General features: G+C 39.5%; 1 protein-coding gene across 1 annotated transcript in view; it reads right to left on the bottom strand.

The window, feature by feature from the left end:
* NEIL3 (nei like DNA glycosylase 3) overlaps positions 1-17,643 on the bottom strand; it is a 31,466-nt gene extending 13,823 nt beyond the window's left edge. The window contains exons 1-6 of the mRNA XM_032783537.2: positions 17,503-17,643; positions 13,341-13,465; positions 7,837-7,971; positions 4,127-4,340; positions 3,170-3,244; positions 1,811-1,977 (exon numbers count right to left, since the gene is read on the bottom strand). Coding sequence (XP_032639428.1) covers positions 1,811-1,977; positions 3,170-3,244; positions 4,127-4,340; positions 7,837-7,971; positions 13,341-13,465; positions 17,503-17,643 — 857 coding nt within the window. The remainder of the gene's footprint in view (positions 1-1,810; positions 1,978-3,169; positions 3,245-4,126; positions 4,341-7,836; positions 7,972-13,340; positions 13,466-17,502) is intronic.
* Between the last annotated feature and the right edge of the window lie 720 nt (positions 17,644-18,363).

Below are 18,363 nucleotides of genomic sequence, written 5' to 3'. Positions count from 1 at the left end.
ACATCACAGCCAACCAATAGCAACATCAACAATGTGAATTAATTCCTTTTCTATCCTGTTCAACTCAACAGTGTGTAAATCGCAAAGGCTAACTAGGAACATTTAGCTGTTAACAGTAAGAAGATGGAACTTGATTCACTTTAAAAAGGGCCCGAATTGCAGAGGGTAGATGCTCAACATTTCCTAGAAATCCAGCCTCTGTAAAATGTCAAGTTTGGCAAACAAACAAAAGAAAGGAAATTTAATGTAAAACCTATGTCATAGTAAGAGAGGGTGCACAGTTTTAATAAAAAGGTATGAAAATGCAGAAGTTATGATTTCTACCACCACATTGTGAAATGTGGCTGAGTCAAAGTACCCAAGATATGTAATCTGTGTAAACACTGGGCTCGGCACTGCTCCCCCTCAATATCAGTGGGAACAGGATTGGGTTCAAACAGTATTATATTAAGGTAAAGTTAAGCCAGGTCTTGCTCATGTAACCAATTATTTTCGTCAGTGAAACATCATCTGAATAAGGACAGCAAGATTTACACTCTAAGAAAAATAGGAAGAGAAAACACTACATATGTACATTGTGGCAGGGGAGCTTTCTGTAGGCATCTTCTCTAATTTTTTCCATTTCCTCACATAAAATATATTTCAGCTGCAAAACCAGAATCTTACATTAAACACTTTCTTAAATACTTTTACTATCCATTTGTATAGTATGTCAGTTATACTCACATTTTTTAAAATAAAATTACTATAACCAAATCTTTCAACCATAAGTTATAAAAAAAAAAAGTCTATTTGAAAGAAATGAAAAGGTTAATGAGTTTATTTGAATAAAATTATGTATTAATTTAAAATTCCTCAAATGCCGAAGTGTGATTCTGTTCTGAAAAGCACTGTGAGGTTCCAACATTATTGTAGAATTATAGTTTTATCTTTCAACAGCTTGTATATCAAATGGCTTAGTTTAAAAGTAAAATTATTTCCCCCCTAACTGTGACCTCAGTAGATACATCTGGGGTCAGAGTCAAGTAGGGTTCTTTCTTTCATATACATCAGCCTCAGTTAAGGATTTTGTAAGCCAAACCGTGAAACCTTACTGACTTCAAAATCTGTTCAGCAACATTTGGGAAGTTCCATTGCCTTCAATGGCTTATTAGTTATTTACACTGTGGTAGTGTCCAAAGGACTCAGTCAGGACCAGGGTTCTAATGTACTAGGCATTGTACAAATATATAGGAAGGCATGGTCCCTGTCCTGAAGAGTTTATGATCTAAAATCCTGATCCTCAAAGACTTACAGAAGTGCTTAGCTTTACACAAGCAACCCCAGTGAGATCAACAGGACTGATATGTACAAAGTTAAGCACCTGCTTATGTATTTGCAGGATCTGGATCTAATTTAAGACAAAATGACATAAATGAGTGAAAGATGATTGATGGACAATTAGAGCAAGAGTAAAGATAACTTTTAAATTCACATCGTTATGTAAATTCACATTATGCAGGCTAACAATTGATGGTTCAAATAATTTAAAAAGGTTTGAATAGGGTATTTCAAATTGGAATTTAGCCAATAATTGAAATGGTGTGGAATTTAGTCAACAATTATGTTGACACACAAATAGGAATTGAATTCAGCTCACTCTCTTAGCTGACCTAGCGCTGCAGTGCTCACAAGAAAAAAGAAAACAATAAAAGCTCCTTTTTGTAGTAAAGGCAGCATGGAGAGTTTTGAATACACACAGGGAGCAGTTCTATTCAGCACTTTTCAGAGTAGGGTCACACTTTAAAGGGTTATAAACCAAATGCCATACCTAACATCAACAAGCTGAGGTTTATCCTTTTGACACTGAGGACAGAAGTATGTCATCCTGTTATTCTCTCCTAAACGACAAACCGTGATCTTTCCACTGCACTGACCACAGTTAGGGCGTTTGTACACCTTGTAATGTTTGTAGAGTGCTGATCCTGTTTTGCGGCACTGAAATAGAACATGTTTATAATGTGATTATAAAGAGATTTGATCCAACGCAAGACATCTGTATCTTCCAATCTAAAGAGAGAGCACATACACACAAACTGACAACTTTGCAGCTAAGTAAATTACAGAGATAATTAAGAATGGCCATATTCATCTATTGTCTTTGCATCAGATTCAAACATGAATACCACTTCATTCAAATATTCAGAATTCAATTCTTCTTGGATTTCTGTTCTACATTTAGAATTATGTTCTCATTACCAGCCAATTCTTCCTGCAATTTGCAACATTTGTTTAAATACTTGCATTCCTTCCCATTTTAAGAATTTTAAGAATACCCAACAATGTTTGTGTACACAAACCAGGACCCAAAATATTTGCATCATGTAAAGTTTAACTGGAATTTGTATACACCACAGTATTTCACATTTTAGAAACAAAGATAAAATATTACTACTCTTACTAATAACACTTCAAAATGGGTTAGCTAAGGAGCTACCTAAGGGAGGATTTAGGGGCTTACTTCATTCTTTAAAAGCTCTTTGAGGTCCTTCAACGCAAATGCTGTATAAATGCAGAATATTACATCTATTTTAAAGATTGGAAAACCAAGCCACAGAAAGGGTAAGCCACTTAGCCAACGTCATGCTAAAAATCACTGGCATAGCCAGGAACAAAATCCACATCTCCTAGCTCCCAGTTCTAGTGAGCTGTAGCTCACGAAAGCTCATGCTGAAATAAATTTGTTAGTCTCTAAGGTGCCACAAGTACGCCTGTTCTTTTAACCACAAGACTGTCTGTCTCTCTCATGCTGACTTCAATGGATTCAGGATTTTAAAGCCCCACTCATCCCTGGTGAATGAGAAGATTGTCTTGGTGAATTTCTACGAAATTTAAGTTCAAATTCTAAAACGCAAGATCAAATCTACTCTTTGTATTTAAATAACCCCACACATCTTATATCAAATGTTATGAACAAAGCAGTGAGGATCCAATTACCTTCAAATATCTCACATTATTTGCTTGCTTTTTCTCAAACAGTTAGTAGTGCCTGAACCAAAAAGTCCATCCCACTTCCAGCATGTTGACTTATTGCATCTTTTTACTGTTTCCACTAGATGGCTACCTACAGCTTACACATTTTGATGCAAAGTTTCAGTGGATTTTTTCTCTTAGAAGTTATTGCCCTCACCTTATAAAAGAGAAGAGTAAAATCACGGGTCATTTTCACCAAGTGACGTGTCTGTTCATCTGTCAATTGACAAGCCTGTGAAAAAGGCAAAAATGCTTAAAAAAAAAATAGGTTTATACAACTATAATACACTAGAGCAACTATAGTACACTAGAGCAAAGAGATTTATAATTAAAGTGTCTCTATGAATACCGCCAACAAACATGGTATTATATAGCTACTTGATCTCATATATTCTCATACTTTTTTGCCTCCTTTGCTGTATATTTATACACACAAATATGCTTACTTACTATTCCACAGTGTCTGACTTTGTGCTGCTTCCCCCAAAAGAACTACAAATTTTCAGTGCTTTACTTCAGTGTTGACCTTATGGTCCCCAGCAGGACAGTTGAATGGGTTTTAGTTTCATGTAGTAATCTGCACTAGCTGCCTCTTGGTTTCTTGATGGAGTTTATAGGTTAACACCAATACATCCATGATTTAGAGTCTTGTATTAGAGAATTTAATTCTCCTGTGTGTGACATCTCCACCACCTGCTTCAATATGGAAATAAAACCCATTCCGATCACATACCTCTAGTTATGACTAGGGCTCCGGGTCTTTGACAGAGGTCATGGAAGTCACAGATTTCGTGACTTTTCATGACCTCCATGACTTCTACAGCGGCCAGTGTGGCTGACCCCAGGGCCGCCCAAGCAGCTGGCTCCGGGGGCAGCTGCTCAGGTGCTCCCAGGAACAGCCACACTGGCTGCTGCTGGAGTGGCCCCCCGCAATAAGCCGCACTGGCCACTGCTCGGGTGGGCAGCAATCCCTGGAGCAGCTGGAGCAGCCGGAGCAGCCACTGGCCCCAGCCCCCCCAACAGCAGGTGTCCTGCAGCAGCAGCCCCCCAGGACACTTCTTAATAGCTGCTTGCAATAAATACAGAAGGGAATCCCTGGAAATATTTCACCTACTTTAGCAGCTGGATGGAGACCACTGTCAAAGAGTGCTTCATTTTTTATGATATTTCCCACTCCAGGTAACACTGCCTGATCCAACAATACATCACATAACATGCGACCTTTCTGCTGCTTAATCTCACTTTCTGCTCTTATGAAACTAAATTTTGGAGAGCATACATCTAAGTCTTCCATCATTCTTACTTTCTGCTCACTTTCAGCAGCATTCCTGCAAGACAAGATAGATTATTTTGTACTTTATCTTGCATTGTAACACTGTAGTATTTATGCGTGCCATAGTACATTACACACAGATCAAAAAACCACGCAGATACTCGTGACATGCATAGAAAAAACACAGAAGTCTTACCCTTTTTTAAAAAAATGGTAGTTTAATGACACATACATAGAATACACTAGCGCCAGGCCATGTGCACAGGCAAGCATCCCATCCTTGTTCAGGTCAGCTCTAAGAGCAAATTATCAGTCCGTGCCTAGCATTTACAGTGTTAAATGCATTTCCTAAGCAGAGACTCTCAGTTGTAACTAATTATAGGGGAGAATGGTCCAGTGGGTAGGGCACTAAGCTGGGACTTGATTTCAATCCCTTTCTACACCACAAACTTCTTGTGTGGCAAAACCCTTTAAGCATGATTCATAAAGATACTAGGTGCCTAACCCCTAGACTTAGACACCTAAATCCCATTTTTAGGCACCACCACAATTCACAAAACTCTTTATCAGTTAAACCTAACCCTGGGGAAGCCTCAACTCGCTCGGCATCTAAGCTTTTGCAGTAAAAAGTTCCTTAGGTGCCTAAGCTTTTGCCTCTGAGCATATATACTGCTGTTTCTAGGCATCCAGGCACAGATTGCCCGCCTGACCCCCAAATGATTCACAAACAGGGGAAGACAGATTGTTCATCTACTTGACCGATGTGTGATCCAGTAGCAGCGGCGGCTCCAGGCACCAACACTCCAAGTGCGTGCCTGGAGCGGCAAGCCACCGGGAGGGCGCCCTGCCAGTCCCTGCAAGGGTGACAGTCAGGCAGCCTTTGGTGGCTTGCCTGCGGGAGGTCTGCCAGTCCTGCCGATTCGGCAGCAATTCGGCGTCGGACCGGCGAACCTCCCGCAGGCAAGCTGCCAAATCCACAGGACAGGGGACCTCCCGCAGGCGCGCCGCCGAAGGCAGCCTGCCTGCTGTGCTTGGGGCAGCACAAAAGCTAGAGCCGCCGCCCCTGTCCAGTAGGCATGCTCAGAGGTCACCTAACTCTTCACAAAACATGGAGGGTGGAGAGACAGGGAAGAGAGGTGGTGCTCTCTCATAACTTTTAGCCCAGTGATTAGAGTGCTCACCTAACTGACTCAACACCGGGATGTGGGAGACACCAGTTCAAGTCCCACTCTGCCTGAAGAGGATTTGAACAGAGATCTGCCACCTTTCAGGGGCATTGCACGATGGGATATTCTAGATAGGGCTCCCTCAGTCTTTCCCAGTGAAGCTATTCTGCTGTGGATAAATCATCAAAGAAAGTCACTGGAGCAAGAGGACTACGCCCTGCCTCTTTCATGTCCTAGGTGAGTGTCCTGAGCAACAGGCAACAGAGTCATTCTCACTCGCTCTCCGGCCCAATTAATATTTATTTATCCATAAGTGGAACAGCACCTCCAGGCAAAACTGAGGGAGACACACATCAGAATATTCCATAGCCAGGTGTTTAGAACACTCCTCTGAGAGGTGGCAGATCCCTGTTCAAATCCCTTCTCCTCGTTAGGCAGAGGGGGTCTTGAACCGAGGATCTCCCACATCCCAGGCAAATACCTCAACCTCTGATTATGAGGGAGCTGCTCCTCCTCCCTCAGCTTCTTGTAAGAAATGTCATAGGCATCTAACTCTAGGAGAGGCTTCATAACTGAGAATCACAAGCAGAGATAGGCACCTAAATACAACCTGCAGAACAGCACTGTCTCTGTGAGGAGGGTGAGACTTAGGACACACCCATGCCACTGGCATCACCCATTCACTAGCTTAGGCAGGAAGTCACTTAGAGTACTGTTTGTTTTTTTTTGTCAATGGCAGTCTAAGGTGCCTCTTTCTCCCCGTTCATTTTATAGAGAGCCCAAGCACTTAACTCAGGCTTTGTGAATGGCAGTGTTACTCCTGTGATTTGCTAGACACCTAAAAGTTAGGCACTGCAACACTCAGCATCAGAATGCTCAACTCCCTTTGTGAATCTAGCCCTTATTTTCTGGGTGTCTCAGAACAGGAATACTAGTTCTGCCCCACATCACAGGGTGTTGTGAGGATCAGTAAATTAAAGACTGAGTTGCTATGCACAGATACTATGGTGACAGGAGAGAAATATGAATGATAGATTAGATATCTGCATTAGGGAAATTTGCCCCAAATCTCTCATGGAAACATGCAGCTCCAGCACAAAACACAGTTTGCAGAAGTGCAATTTATTTCATTAGCAGGTCCTCAAAAACAGTTTGGGGATACAGAGGAACCATCAGATTCATTTTATTCATGACCTAAATCAGATTTGAATGCCCACCATTCTTATGCATAAACATATCTGCATGGCATCATTTAAAAACTTTGCATGTCATTCCAAATGCAAATATTCCTGATGTTCTGAGACAGGATTTTTGTTTTTCATTCTAGCCAAAGTGTAAAATAAATAAATAAAAATTATCTTTTTAAAGTTTAATTTACAAAAAGGGCAGCTGATACTGAATGGAATTAATAAATAAAACAAATAAAAAAATTCAGTGTCCAGAACTGAAAGCTATTGGATTAAGATATCAACACCACGTTGCACTGTGAATGCTCAGAAGGAGACCAGCACCTTATTGTGATAAATATTTACGTGTTAAAATAAAGTTTAGCCATGAATTAAAAGAAACCCCCGCACAGAAAATAGTAACAGATTCAAGAAAGCCCAGATTTACATTTCATGCCTATTCTGGAATAGAAAATACATATGTTAAAATCACCTTGAATTTATACAATCCCTTTCATCTGAAGGCTTCACAGTGCTTTACAGAAAAATTTCACAAAGATGCTATTCCGCTACAGCTTCCATACAGGTGAGAAGAACAGTGCCAATGGCTGGGAATATGCCCAAAAAATGTGTCACAAGCACTGCTAAAAAATACGTGCCTACATTTTTTGGGGACAGATTCTGAAATATTGAAGCACAAAATAGAAGTACGTGGTATGTTTTAAGTCTAGGAAACATACAGTAACCATTAAAAGGCCTAGACCCGCATCCGGCAATCAGATCCACTCAGAAGCTGAAGTCCATCTGCCTAGATTTGACTGCAGAAGTGGGAGTGTAAAGGGCAAAATACAGATGGCACATTCAGCTGTTAGAGCAGGAAGCAGACTCAGGAGTCATAGGTTTGAATCCCAATCTACCGTTGACTCTCTAGGTGCTTTAAGCAAGTCACTTTTTGTACCTAAGTTATATATACACAAAGTAATTAAAATTACTTACAGTAAGTATGTTGGGAGGTTTAATGAATTATACTTATCTACCCTAAATTTGGGGGGCATATTTAATTAATTTTTATGAAGTGCTTTGAAATTCTCAGATGAAAACCACTATATTAATGCAAAATAATATTTCCCCAGCTGTATGGTGAAAACCTTATTTTTATAAAAAACAAAAACAAAGCCACAGATTGAACACTGAAGAAATGATTTAATTTTTACTTTACCTAAGCTCTACTGTTGCATCAAAGAAACAAACCATATCGTCAGTAAGGTGTATTTCCAGAATTGGTGGTGCTCCATTTCGGTCTTTGCTTGCAGTTGGATTAATACACATGGAACCGTTCATGCCAAAGTGAACCCTAGGCGAGAAACACATTTCTGAAAAAAAAAAATCTGCATCTTAACAACACTCCCAGGCATGTTAGTAGTCTATTTTCTAGCTTGGCAATTAAATTCACTAAGTATATAAATAATTCTTATCATTAGCAGCAATAGGGTGACATGGAGTGCTTGTCTACCTGGTCTCTCTTTCCTCCCACAAAGGACTGTGTTTAGTAGCAACTAAGAAGCACTCAAGTATATAGCGACTTTATTAGATCTTTATATAAATCAATCATTCTGTTAATGATTTAAATTTGAAACATGTTTGTGCAGCCATAATATAGTGCAGCATCCCGGGAGTTTCTTCACCTGTACTGCTGCGCTCCTAGAGCCCCTGCCAGGCTCCTCCAGGGAAGTTCAAGTCAGTTCAGGGACAATGGCAAAAAACACACTTGTTTTCTTTCTTGCTGACTCGTTTTAATGAGTCTTAATTTTAAAATAAGAACTGTGTTCTTCTCAAAGAATATTCTGTCATCAGCTCTTCTTCTGCCAAGTGGAAATGACCCAATATAGAAGACAAAATTGCCAGCTGTTTCACTACCACAACTTTCACCATGGTATCAAGCATCTTCCAGTTGTCCTCAAAACAATACGACTAGCATCTGCCGTATGGTAGCTAGTTCTTTCTTTTTCCTACTCTATTCAGGGGTTTGTGTAGGTTTTTAAAATTCTTAAAAATTTATTATTATTTAAATATAAGTGCTGGTGTTTATTAGTTAAGGTGAGGTTGAAAACTAAAGGCACAAAAAAATATATAAAGTGATGAAGTTTGAGGTGGTTGTTAGACACTGCAGAAATTCCAGTCTTAAGCAAGCCCATAGAAAGATTTGCCTCCTTCACTGATGAGCTTTACTCTTGAGGCAACATGCGAAAGGAGTGGAGTTGTCCAGAGCTTGATATATCTTTTAGGTACCCCAAGAGGAGCTCTTTCAATGCTTTTAAGATGAGGACAGTGAGCTTGAATTTGATGCAATATTCTACCTGGTATCAGTGTCATGAGCAAAGGACAAGTAAATCTGATCTGCAGCCCTGATTAAAGTATTCCTTCACAAGTTAATCCAAACATACCTTATATACCCCACTTCCTCAAAGGGAAGTCTTATTTCTGAGTTTCTCCTTTACAAATATTTTATATCAGAGGAAGGTTAATTATTTTGTGGTTTAGGAGATGAACAACAAAAAGGCCTAGCACATGACAGAACACAAAGACAGCATCTCAAACATCTATTTGTTTTTAATCCATCCCCTTTTAATGCCATCCCCATTGTTTTTAATGCCATACATCTGTTTCCTCTTATTTATCCGTAAGTACTGGAAGGATGGTTTTTTAAAAAATATTTACAGTTAACTTCAAGGCTACAGTGTATCACTTAATAAACTACTACATTGTTAGTAATTGATTACAAATCCAAAGAAGAGAAGTATTGTAAACTGATTCTCAAGAAGTATATTGTGGACTTCAGAAGCTTTTTCTTATCATCCAGTTGAGTTAAACTAATAAATGTAACTATTCTGACAGCAGTTGTTACTGCTGTATGCTTCCAATTCTCAAGTGCAATATAGCATTGCAGAAGATTAAGCAGTTTGGGTTTGTTTTTGTTTTTTTAAAGGTAGGCTTTAAACTCTGTGTCATGCTATCAGTCATAAATGCATTTAACATTTCCCAAAAGTTCTTGATAAGAAAAAAAAATAATGTGAATATTTGTAATTAATGGTCTCAGTTATGGAGGTCCAGTGCCCTGTTTAAAGGTGCACTACTGTCACAATGATTAGCTGTCATAACTGCTTCTCAGTTCATGGCTACAGTAATAGAATATTTCACAATCACTTCCGTGCATAAACTCCTTTTATATTAAAAGCCTTCAGAACTTTACAAATTCCACTCCAGTGTGCCTCATTATCCCTGATGTGCTGAAACAATGAAAAATAGCATTCTTGTCATTGTAATTAAAGAGAAAGTAGGATGGAAGCTACTGTATTGAAATCTTGATTCTGCTGTCTGATGACAGCTTGTGTTAAAAAGCTCAATTTTTTTTTAACAGAAAAAAAACTGAGCCATTGTAACTGTTCAGTTGTGTACAAGACTTAAGTTCTTGGGGATTTTGTTTTTTAATTGCAAAGCTCTCATTAATTCCTAGAAAATAGTTGCTCAGTAACAGCACAAACTATGTTATAGGGACAAGATAAAAAGTTGGTAACAGAATTTTATTAGAAAGGTGCATTAAAGTCCTGGATCTAACTCCCAATGAAATCAATGAGAATCTTTCCACTACTTTTAATAGCATTTTATTTGGGCTCTACAAATCAGAATCCTTTCCACATGGAATGTGTCTAAGTTTTGCCTTTTTAAAAGAAAATAAAAATATATGAATTGTTATAGGTTCTTGAAGATTTCTAGATGGAATTATTCAGCTGAGGTCCAAGAGTACATTTATAGTTATTCTGAAGAAAACAGATTGTCCGAACATCATCTTTATACTATCTCTCACAACCTTAACTGTCATTTCCTTCAGTCTAGAGTAAATTATTCTCTAGTCACTAGTAAAATGCATCTACAAACTGTGCTAATTTACAAGATTCCCCACCACTCACCTTTACAGGTTTTAACTGATTCATTTTTTTATTAGTTTTAAAAGAGACTACATAAACACAAAGATACCTAGTGGTAATCCTCAAAAATCAACTAAGAGTAAATACAAAAATCAAGGAAACATAGGAGATAAGTTCAAATTCTCCACGCTGCTGCTTACGCTGTGGCCTTTGGTGAATTCACTGCACCCGTTCTATTACTACTACTATTAGATGCTTGTTCTCAGATGAAAAATTCCTCAAAAGTATTATTCCCTGACATTATTGTTCATTAATCAGAAAGTGGATTTATATCCCATATATCAGTGATAGGTGGATCACAAATTCAGCAAAAAATGGATTTTCCTCATGTGCTAATTGTTATCCATGATGAACCTCGTTCATTTATAACTCATTCAATCAGCATAGATGGCCAGATCTTCCTTTTTCCTGAAGTGATGCTAGCCAGGGGGACAGAAATCTACAGTGTTTGGATCTTTGGCCAAGAGCAAGTGTTTTCTTGGGCCCTTTCCCAGCTCCTTCCTTGCACACTCACTAGTGTTAGAGCTCTACACAGTCCAGCTTTAAGAGAACAATTTTAAGTCGTTTTCCCATGGTAATAATGAATTTCTGCCTGCTAGCTTCAAGATTAATTTCATAGGTGCAATTTATAAAGGCATTCCAGAGCAGTTAGTGATGTGATTGAGTGGATCAACATTTAAAAAAAATAAATAAATAAAAAAATAAAAACCCACAAGGGAGATCAGTTTCGACTGTTAGACATCCTTTAATTTTCAGATCAGGATTCAAAAGTAACAGATGGGGTTAAATGAAGCATCTACATAATTTTAATTGTTGTTCTACTTAAAGTTTTGATCACATATTTTCAGTAACTAAATTTTAAAAGGTAGTTTAAAAGCAAAGATTACTTAAATTCTGCAGTACCATATGATTGTAGTCTAATACTACAATGAGGGCACATACCCTTTCTTTTTTAATAGACATACAATGAAAATAGCTTTTGCAAAATGGTACTGTTGGCAAAGAAAATTCTAGTTAATGTTTCATATTCATGTAAAATATCTGAGAACTCTACTTGTTTATATTACACTACAGACCATATAAACTAGGTTTTCTGTTTATTTTTCAAATGAGTCACCCCAAACGTTTTAGTTTAGGTTTGACGCATTTCACTTGCATTGCAGTAGACATTTGCAATACGTATACTGCATGCTACATTGGAAAAAGGGGGAAATATAATTAGATCCTTAGACAGTATGAGTCCAAGTTTCAGAGGTGCTGAGTAGCCACTATTTGAATGGAAATCATTTGGAGTTATCTACATAAGGTATTTTTAGACTCTTCAGTATATTGATTATGAACAAACCATTTAAGTTTAGAAAATTACAACAAATGTCATGTAAGTATTACCAGTTTTAGAAGTCTGACTTTTGTGCTGTGAAGTCTGTAGAAGACTTCTTTAAAATAATTGGGTGGACTCATTTTGGTTATCATCCCATGGGACTACTAGAATGTATTCGGTTATTACACAAAAAAGGAATATTAAGAATGCAAAGCCAAACACTCATCGTTTAAGTACTAGAATTAATATTGACTGTGCAAGCTTGATTTGACCTCCTTGTGCATGTGTAATATCATCCAGTCTTGCCTAATGTCAAATAGAAAGTCTGAAGCAAAGCAAGGAATAGAACCCAGCTCTGTGAACTCTCAGACTTTGCCACAAGAAAATATTCTCTCTCTTCTTACAACCCTCTGCCTCAATTCTGTCATTTATTTCCTAACTTTTGAGTGCTTTACTCTACCACATGAGTATTCTTTTAATGTTTTTGTATGTGATTTTCTGGTTTTGCTTTGTTCTAAGCAAACAGAAATTCTATCAGTGATCGGTACGGGCGGAACCCAAGACTTTTAGATCCACACCACAGAACTCAACTACCTGAGCTAAAAGAGAACTGGGTGCAACAGTATGCTGTTGACTTGTATGTGGACCAGCTGCTAGAAGGGAATCTGAAATGCTTTGCCAAGGACTAGAAGTGTTGGATAGCTAATGTGATGCTAAGTTTTAAAAAGGGCTCCAGGGGTGATCCCAGAAATTACAGGTTGGTAAGCCTGACTTCAGCTCAAGGTAAACTAGTTGAAACTATAGTAAAGAACAAAATTGTCAGACACAGATGAATAAAATTTGATGGGGAAGAGTCAACATGATTTTTGTAAAGGGAAATCATGCCTCACCAATCTATTATAATTCTTTGAGGGAGTCAACAAGCATGTGGACATGGTCAAGTGGATATAGAATACTTAGATTTTCAGAAAGCCTTTGACGAGGTCCCTCATTAAAGGCTCTTAAGCAAAGTAAGCTGGCATGGGATAAAAGCAAAGGATTGGTAACTGGTTAAAAACATAGGGTCATGAGGTTATGACGGGGGGGGGGGGGGGCGTCATGAGCTGTCAGCTTCCACCCCAAAACCTCGTTTCACCTCCAGCATTTATAATACTGTTAAATATTTAAAGAGTGTTTTTAATTTATAAGGGGTGGGGGTGTCGCACTCAGAGGCTTGCTGTGTGAAAGGGGTCACCACTTTAAAAGTTTGAGAACCACCAGTCTAGTATATACAGCACCTAGATGCAAACTGCACAGAGAAACTTCTCTACAATACTAATTAACTTTCACATAATTGAAAATGATGCTACTGAGAAAAAACAAAAACTGAAAATGAATAGAGAATACATACGGAGGGAATACTGAAATTTCTCTTACCTCAACGCTTTCTGTCCAAAATACATAAAAAGCTCCTTTCCCAAAGTTTCTACACCAGTGTACACACATCCTTTCAGCAATCTCAGGAAATCCTGACAGGAGGTTTTATGCCCAGTCACAGCATTCTGAAAATAAATTCACACACACAACACATGTTTAGGAAAGAAACAGTCCTAAAGCCAATATCAAAATTTCACAGTCATCAGTTAATACTCAACTATACCGACAAAATCTGCCACCCTTAATCATATTGAGTACAACCTTACTCCTCCAACCATCCCACTGAAATCAATGGGACTACTTGCAAAGCAAGCTGCTATTCAGTGTAACCAAAGCCATCAGACACTAGCCCATTTTACTCTGCCCTGTTGGTGTCCAGAAAATATTATCCTAGAAAAAGAGATAAGTAATTCATCATTTATGTAAAAACATAATTTGACAGATGTCACCTTAAATCTGTAACAGACACTTACAGAGCATCCTGCCAGATCACCAACTCCATTCAGGAGTTCTGAGAAGGGTACTTTGTTGAAGAAAATGTGAGATACCATTTTTTGTTATTTTAAAAGCAAAAATCTTTTCAAAATGCCTCTGTTTGGAGCCACTGACAGTGCAGATATATGTTCTGTGTACTAGATAAGACTTCTTGTGTCCAGCAAAAATCTGCATACAGCCCCACATGAGTACCATTCCTTTCAAAGATCAGATTTTCAACAGCAAGACACAAAGGTGTTGGGGACGGATATTGGTGAGGGAATGGATCATTTTAAAGATCTGAGTCAAAATTCACTACTCACATAGTAAGTTACACTCCCTTTATTCAAATAGAGATATAAGTACTTACACTAATGATTAATTTGGCCCAGGGAACTACTTTTTAGTGACAGCATTTCAGAGCTTATGTTTTGGTGTATGGATCAAGTACTAACATAATCAAACTCGTTTCAAAGCCATATTTGTAATTCACAAAGTATCCAGGGCTTCTATTATCATTGTTGCAAAATCTCTAAAGCCAGTGCTACTATGAGAAAAATAACATTTTTCCATTCCTAACAGGCAGAAGCCCAAGTGAACAGTTATGACAGGTCTGAAGCAAAACTTCAAGTATGAATAAAGAATACACAATTAGACATTTTGTGCCTTAGATGACTAGCTGTTTTGTCAGTATGGTACAATTGCTCCTTATTAACAAAAAAATAATCTGTTAAAACCAGGTTGACATTTTTAGTCAATTCATTTGCCATACTATTTTAAAATCCTCTCTCTATTTTTGAGATATGTACAGAAGTGTCAAAATTATGACTAATTAACAGGACCAAGACTGTTATTTCTCACTATCTTTTAATTTTAAATAGCTTTGTGAAATAACTAAGTTATATATAGATTATCCTATAATTTAGTATTCCTAACTATAATTATAAAATACCTATTCAATCAAAATAAGTTTGGACAGCCCAGTTTATTATATTCAATATCACATTGCCTGTTGACATAGGGAAAAGAAAATGTAAGAACTTTTGCCTATATAAGACTGTTGAACCAGTCTCAAGGTATGACTTTTGAAACAATATATTTAAACCTGTGCAAATCCCTGTATAGACACTTATTTTGGAATAAGCAAACCAATCAGTTTAACCAGAACGAGTTTCCACACAAAAAAAGGTTCAATTAAATGGGTTTCTTAAAGGATTTAAATTAAACCATTTCAGCTTCTGTGCTTAGATAAGGTCTTCCATTCTTCCCAAAGCAGAGGCCCTTTATGCTCCACTTAAGTCCTTACATGGGCCATGAAGCGGAGGACCATCACAAGGACAAAGTGGAGCACAGACCTTGTGATGGTCCTCTGTCCAGAGAGAAAATTCATCCTGGGATGAATTTCACCAGCTGAGAATATGATTGTTACTATCTTTTCCTCTTTGCTAAATTCATCAGAGCATAATTTATTCAAACAATAAAAGAACTATTTAAGTCCTGAAACCAGAAAGTTATGAGAATTAATTGATGACACGATCTCTTGCACTACATTCTTTTTAAAGTTGTGGGCAAGAGCACTGCTGTGGAACCTTAATACAGAGTTATGGCAAAACATTAATCTGTGTCTAGGCTTACATATCAAACATAAGAAAAAATCCTTCTGTGGCTTTCCCGTTGCTTAGAACATAAGGCATTCACCAAGTTTCCCACACCTGTGCAGAAACTGACAAAAAAAACAACTCCTCAACAATCAGGAATGGAGTACTGAATCTTCACAGCTCTTAACCAGACCTGCTCATGTATATTTTAACTTTTTCTACAAAAAGGTCCCACAAGCCCCCAAAGTTGTATGCTGTTGAATAGTCTTATATTGGCTACAAAAATGGGTAAAAATTAGCCAAGACATTACATACTGAGTACATGGAAAGCAGACACCCCATTCTTTATTTGGTTAAATAATTTGTCTGGTTAATGTGTTTCTGTAAGGAAAAAATTCTTTTTCTGTGGGCTAATGTGTATCATTCTCCCTCTAGGCTTTGTATTGTACACTTCCAAACCCTATATAATTAAAAAGCAACTAATGCCAGCAACAAATTCTATGATTTTCCTTGTAGGGTTCCTGAACTCAAATGATATTTAAAAAATCACCATCTTTTTGATTAGACAAAAGACCGACTTGAAAAGATTTCCTTCATTATTTCCTACATGGGTTCATGTTTCTCCAGCTCTCTCTCTTCAAATTAATCAGATTTGCTATGGCTGATTTATTATGTTGATAACAAGAATATATTATGGTACACTGATTTAAAAAAAAAAAAAAAAAAAAAGTGAAAAATCTCAAACTGCCAGTAACCTCTGCTGTAGTTAACTCTACAATGATTTTTGCAGAAACAAATTATGTCACTCACATTAATGAACTTGTTTGAAGTTCAGATCAGTCAGGCACAGTTTATCATCCCCAAAACTACAAGAGAATTTTTACAAATCTAGTAAAGCTTTCTTGCATTCTTTCAAAGCTTAAAAGGAATGTCAATTGCATCACTTGTATTGGTGTAAAACCTTTGTATCAGATACAGCACAATAGAACAACAAATGCCTTCTCAACATTTATTTAAAATTAAGTCCACTCAGTCTGGTTTCCTAGCATTAAACAGAGAAGGTAAAGTTTTCAAAAGTACTAAGTGGCTTAGGAGTCTGAATGTCATTTTTTAAATATTTAGGCACTTAGGGCAAGATTTTTTTAAAAAGTATTTAGGTACCTAAAGATGCAGATAGGCACCTAGTGGGATTTTCAAAAGACACCTAGGAATGTAATTTCCACTGAAATAATTTTGATGGGCCATTATGGATCTAGGTACTTTTTAAAACCCCACTAGATGCCTCTCTGCATCTCTAGGTGTCAGAATTCTTTTAAGAATCTGGGCCTCTAAATGCCTAAGTCTCTTTTGAAAATGAACATGTACTTTTGAAATTTTTACCCTGAATGTAATTAGTGGGGAAGCAGTGAAACAATTAGTTCTTGTATCGGCCTACTTGAAAGATTATAGTGCAATCCTTTTTCTTCTTTGTGCCCAAAGACAGAAGGGGGGGCGCTATCAAAACAATGCCTGTTTTGAGGAGAGAGAATATTTACACTTCGGGGATGAAGTCAGCTTTGGCGCTTATGCAAGAAAGCGAGACTGCGCACATCCTGCCAGATTTTCCTGAAATGCCAGGGAGCAGCACGTCCAGACACCTTGCAACAGGGCTCAGCGGTTCATGACAGAATTCAGAAACTTGTGTAACGCTTTCTACTGCAAGTGTCCTAAAATGCCCAGCGCTTGAAAGAGTCAAAGGAAATGAATGAAGACACGAAAAAGGCACGAGTGCAGCAAGGGACAGGCTCCCCCTTGTACTTTATTTACATGGAGGGTAGGCGGAGGGATTGGTAGGAGCTCCCCCAACCCCGCGTGTGTCTATAAGTATCGCGTCGTTCCCCTTTCAGCTGCTCCCATGCTGCAGGCCTCAGCCGGGGGTCGCCCCCCCCCCAGTTCCCTTTGCAACCAGGGAATACCAGCAGCGTGTTGCTGCCGCTCCCCTAGCCCTGCAGGGGCCCGAGCAGCTGTCCTGTCCCGCCCGCCCGCCCTGGGGCGGCTGTTACCGTCCGGCACACGCCGCCCGAGCTGCTCCCGCCGCAGTCGCTGCTCACCCCGGTGCAGGCGGCGGGCCCCGGAGCCCCAGGTCGGGCTGGTAGCAGCGCGCTGCCCCGCACTCCTCGCACTGCCTGGCCCCGGCGCACCCGGGCCCGGAGCCTGTCTCCGTACAGGGCGCAGCCGGGACCTTCCACCATCCCGGAGCCGCTCAAATCTCCCGCTCGGTGGCTACCCGCCCCTCAGCGTCCTGCAGGAGGAGGCACGTAGCCTACGACTGGAGTGGGACAAACCAGAGGCCCGCCTCCCATCCCTGTTAGGGAACTTGCCAACTTTCTACTGGCGGAAAAACAAACACCCTTGCCCTGCCCCGCCCCTCCCCGGAGGCCCCGCCTCCTGCTCACTCCGTTCTCCTCATTGCTCAGGCAGGGTGTTGGGGTGCGAGCGGGGGAAGGCTCCCGCTGGGGATGCGGGCTCTGGGGTGCCACTCGGGATGAGAGGATTGGGATGCAGGGGCTGAGGCTGAAGGGTTCAGAGGACAGGAGGTGGATCAGGGCTGGGGCAGGGGTTTGGGGCATGGGAGGGAAGCAGGAGGGCAGACTCCAGACAGTGATTACCTCAAGCAGTTCCTGGAAGCAGCAGCATGTCCCATTTTGGCTCCTACACAGAGGTGTGGTCAGGCATCTCTGCACACTCCCCCATCCAGAGATGCAGCCCTCTCATCTCCCATTACCCGTGGTTCCCAGCCAATGGGAGCTGCAGAGCCGGCGCTTGGGGATGGGCAATGTGCAGAGCCCCCTGGTTACTCCTATGCATAGGAGCCAGAGCAGTGACATGCTGCTGCTTCCAGGAGCTGCATGGAGCCACGGCAGGCAGGGTGCCTGCTTTAGCTCTGCTGTGCCACCAACTGGACTTTTAAT

The sequence above is a fragment of the Chelonoidis abingdonii genome, chromosome 5, assembly GCF_003597395.2.
Source record: "Chelonoidis abingdonii isolate Lonesome George chromosome 5, CheloAbing_2.0, whole genome shotgun sequence".
In the NCBI taxonomy this organism is placed as follows: domain Eukaryota; kingdom Metazoa; phylum Chordata; order Testudines; family Testudinidae; genus Chelonoidis; species Chelonoidis abingdonii.
Note: the sequence above shows the minus strand (reverse complement) of the source record. Positions and strands in the feature narration are given on the sequence as shown.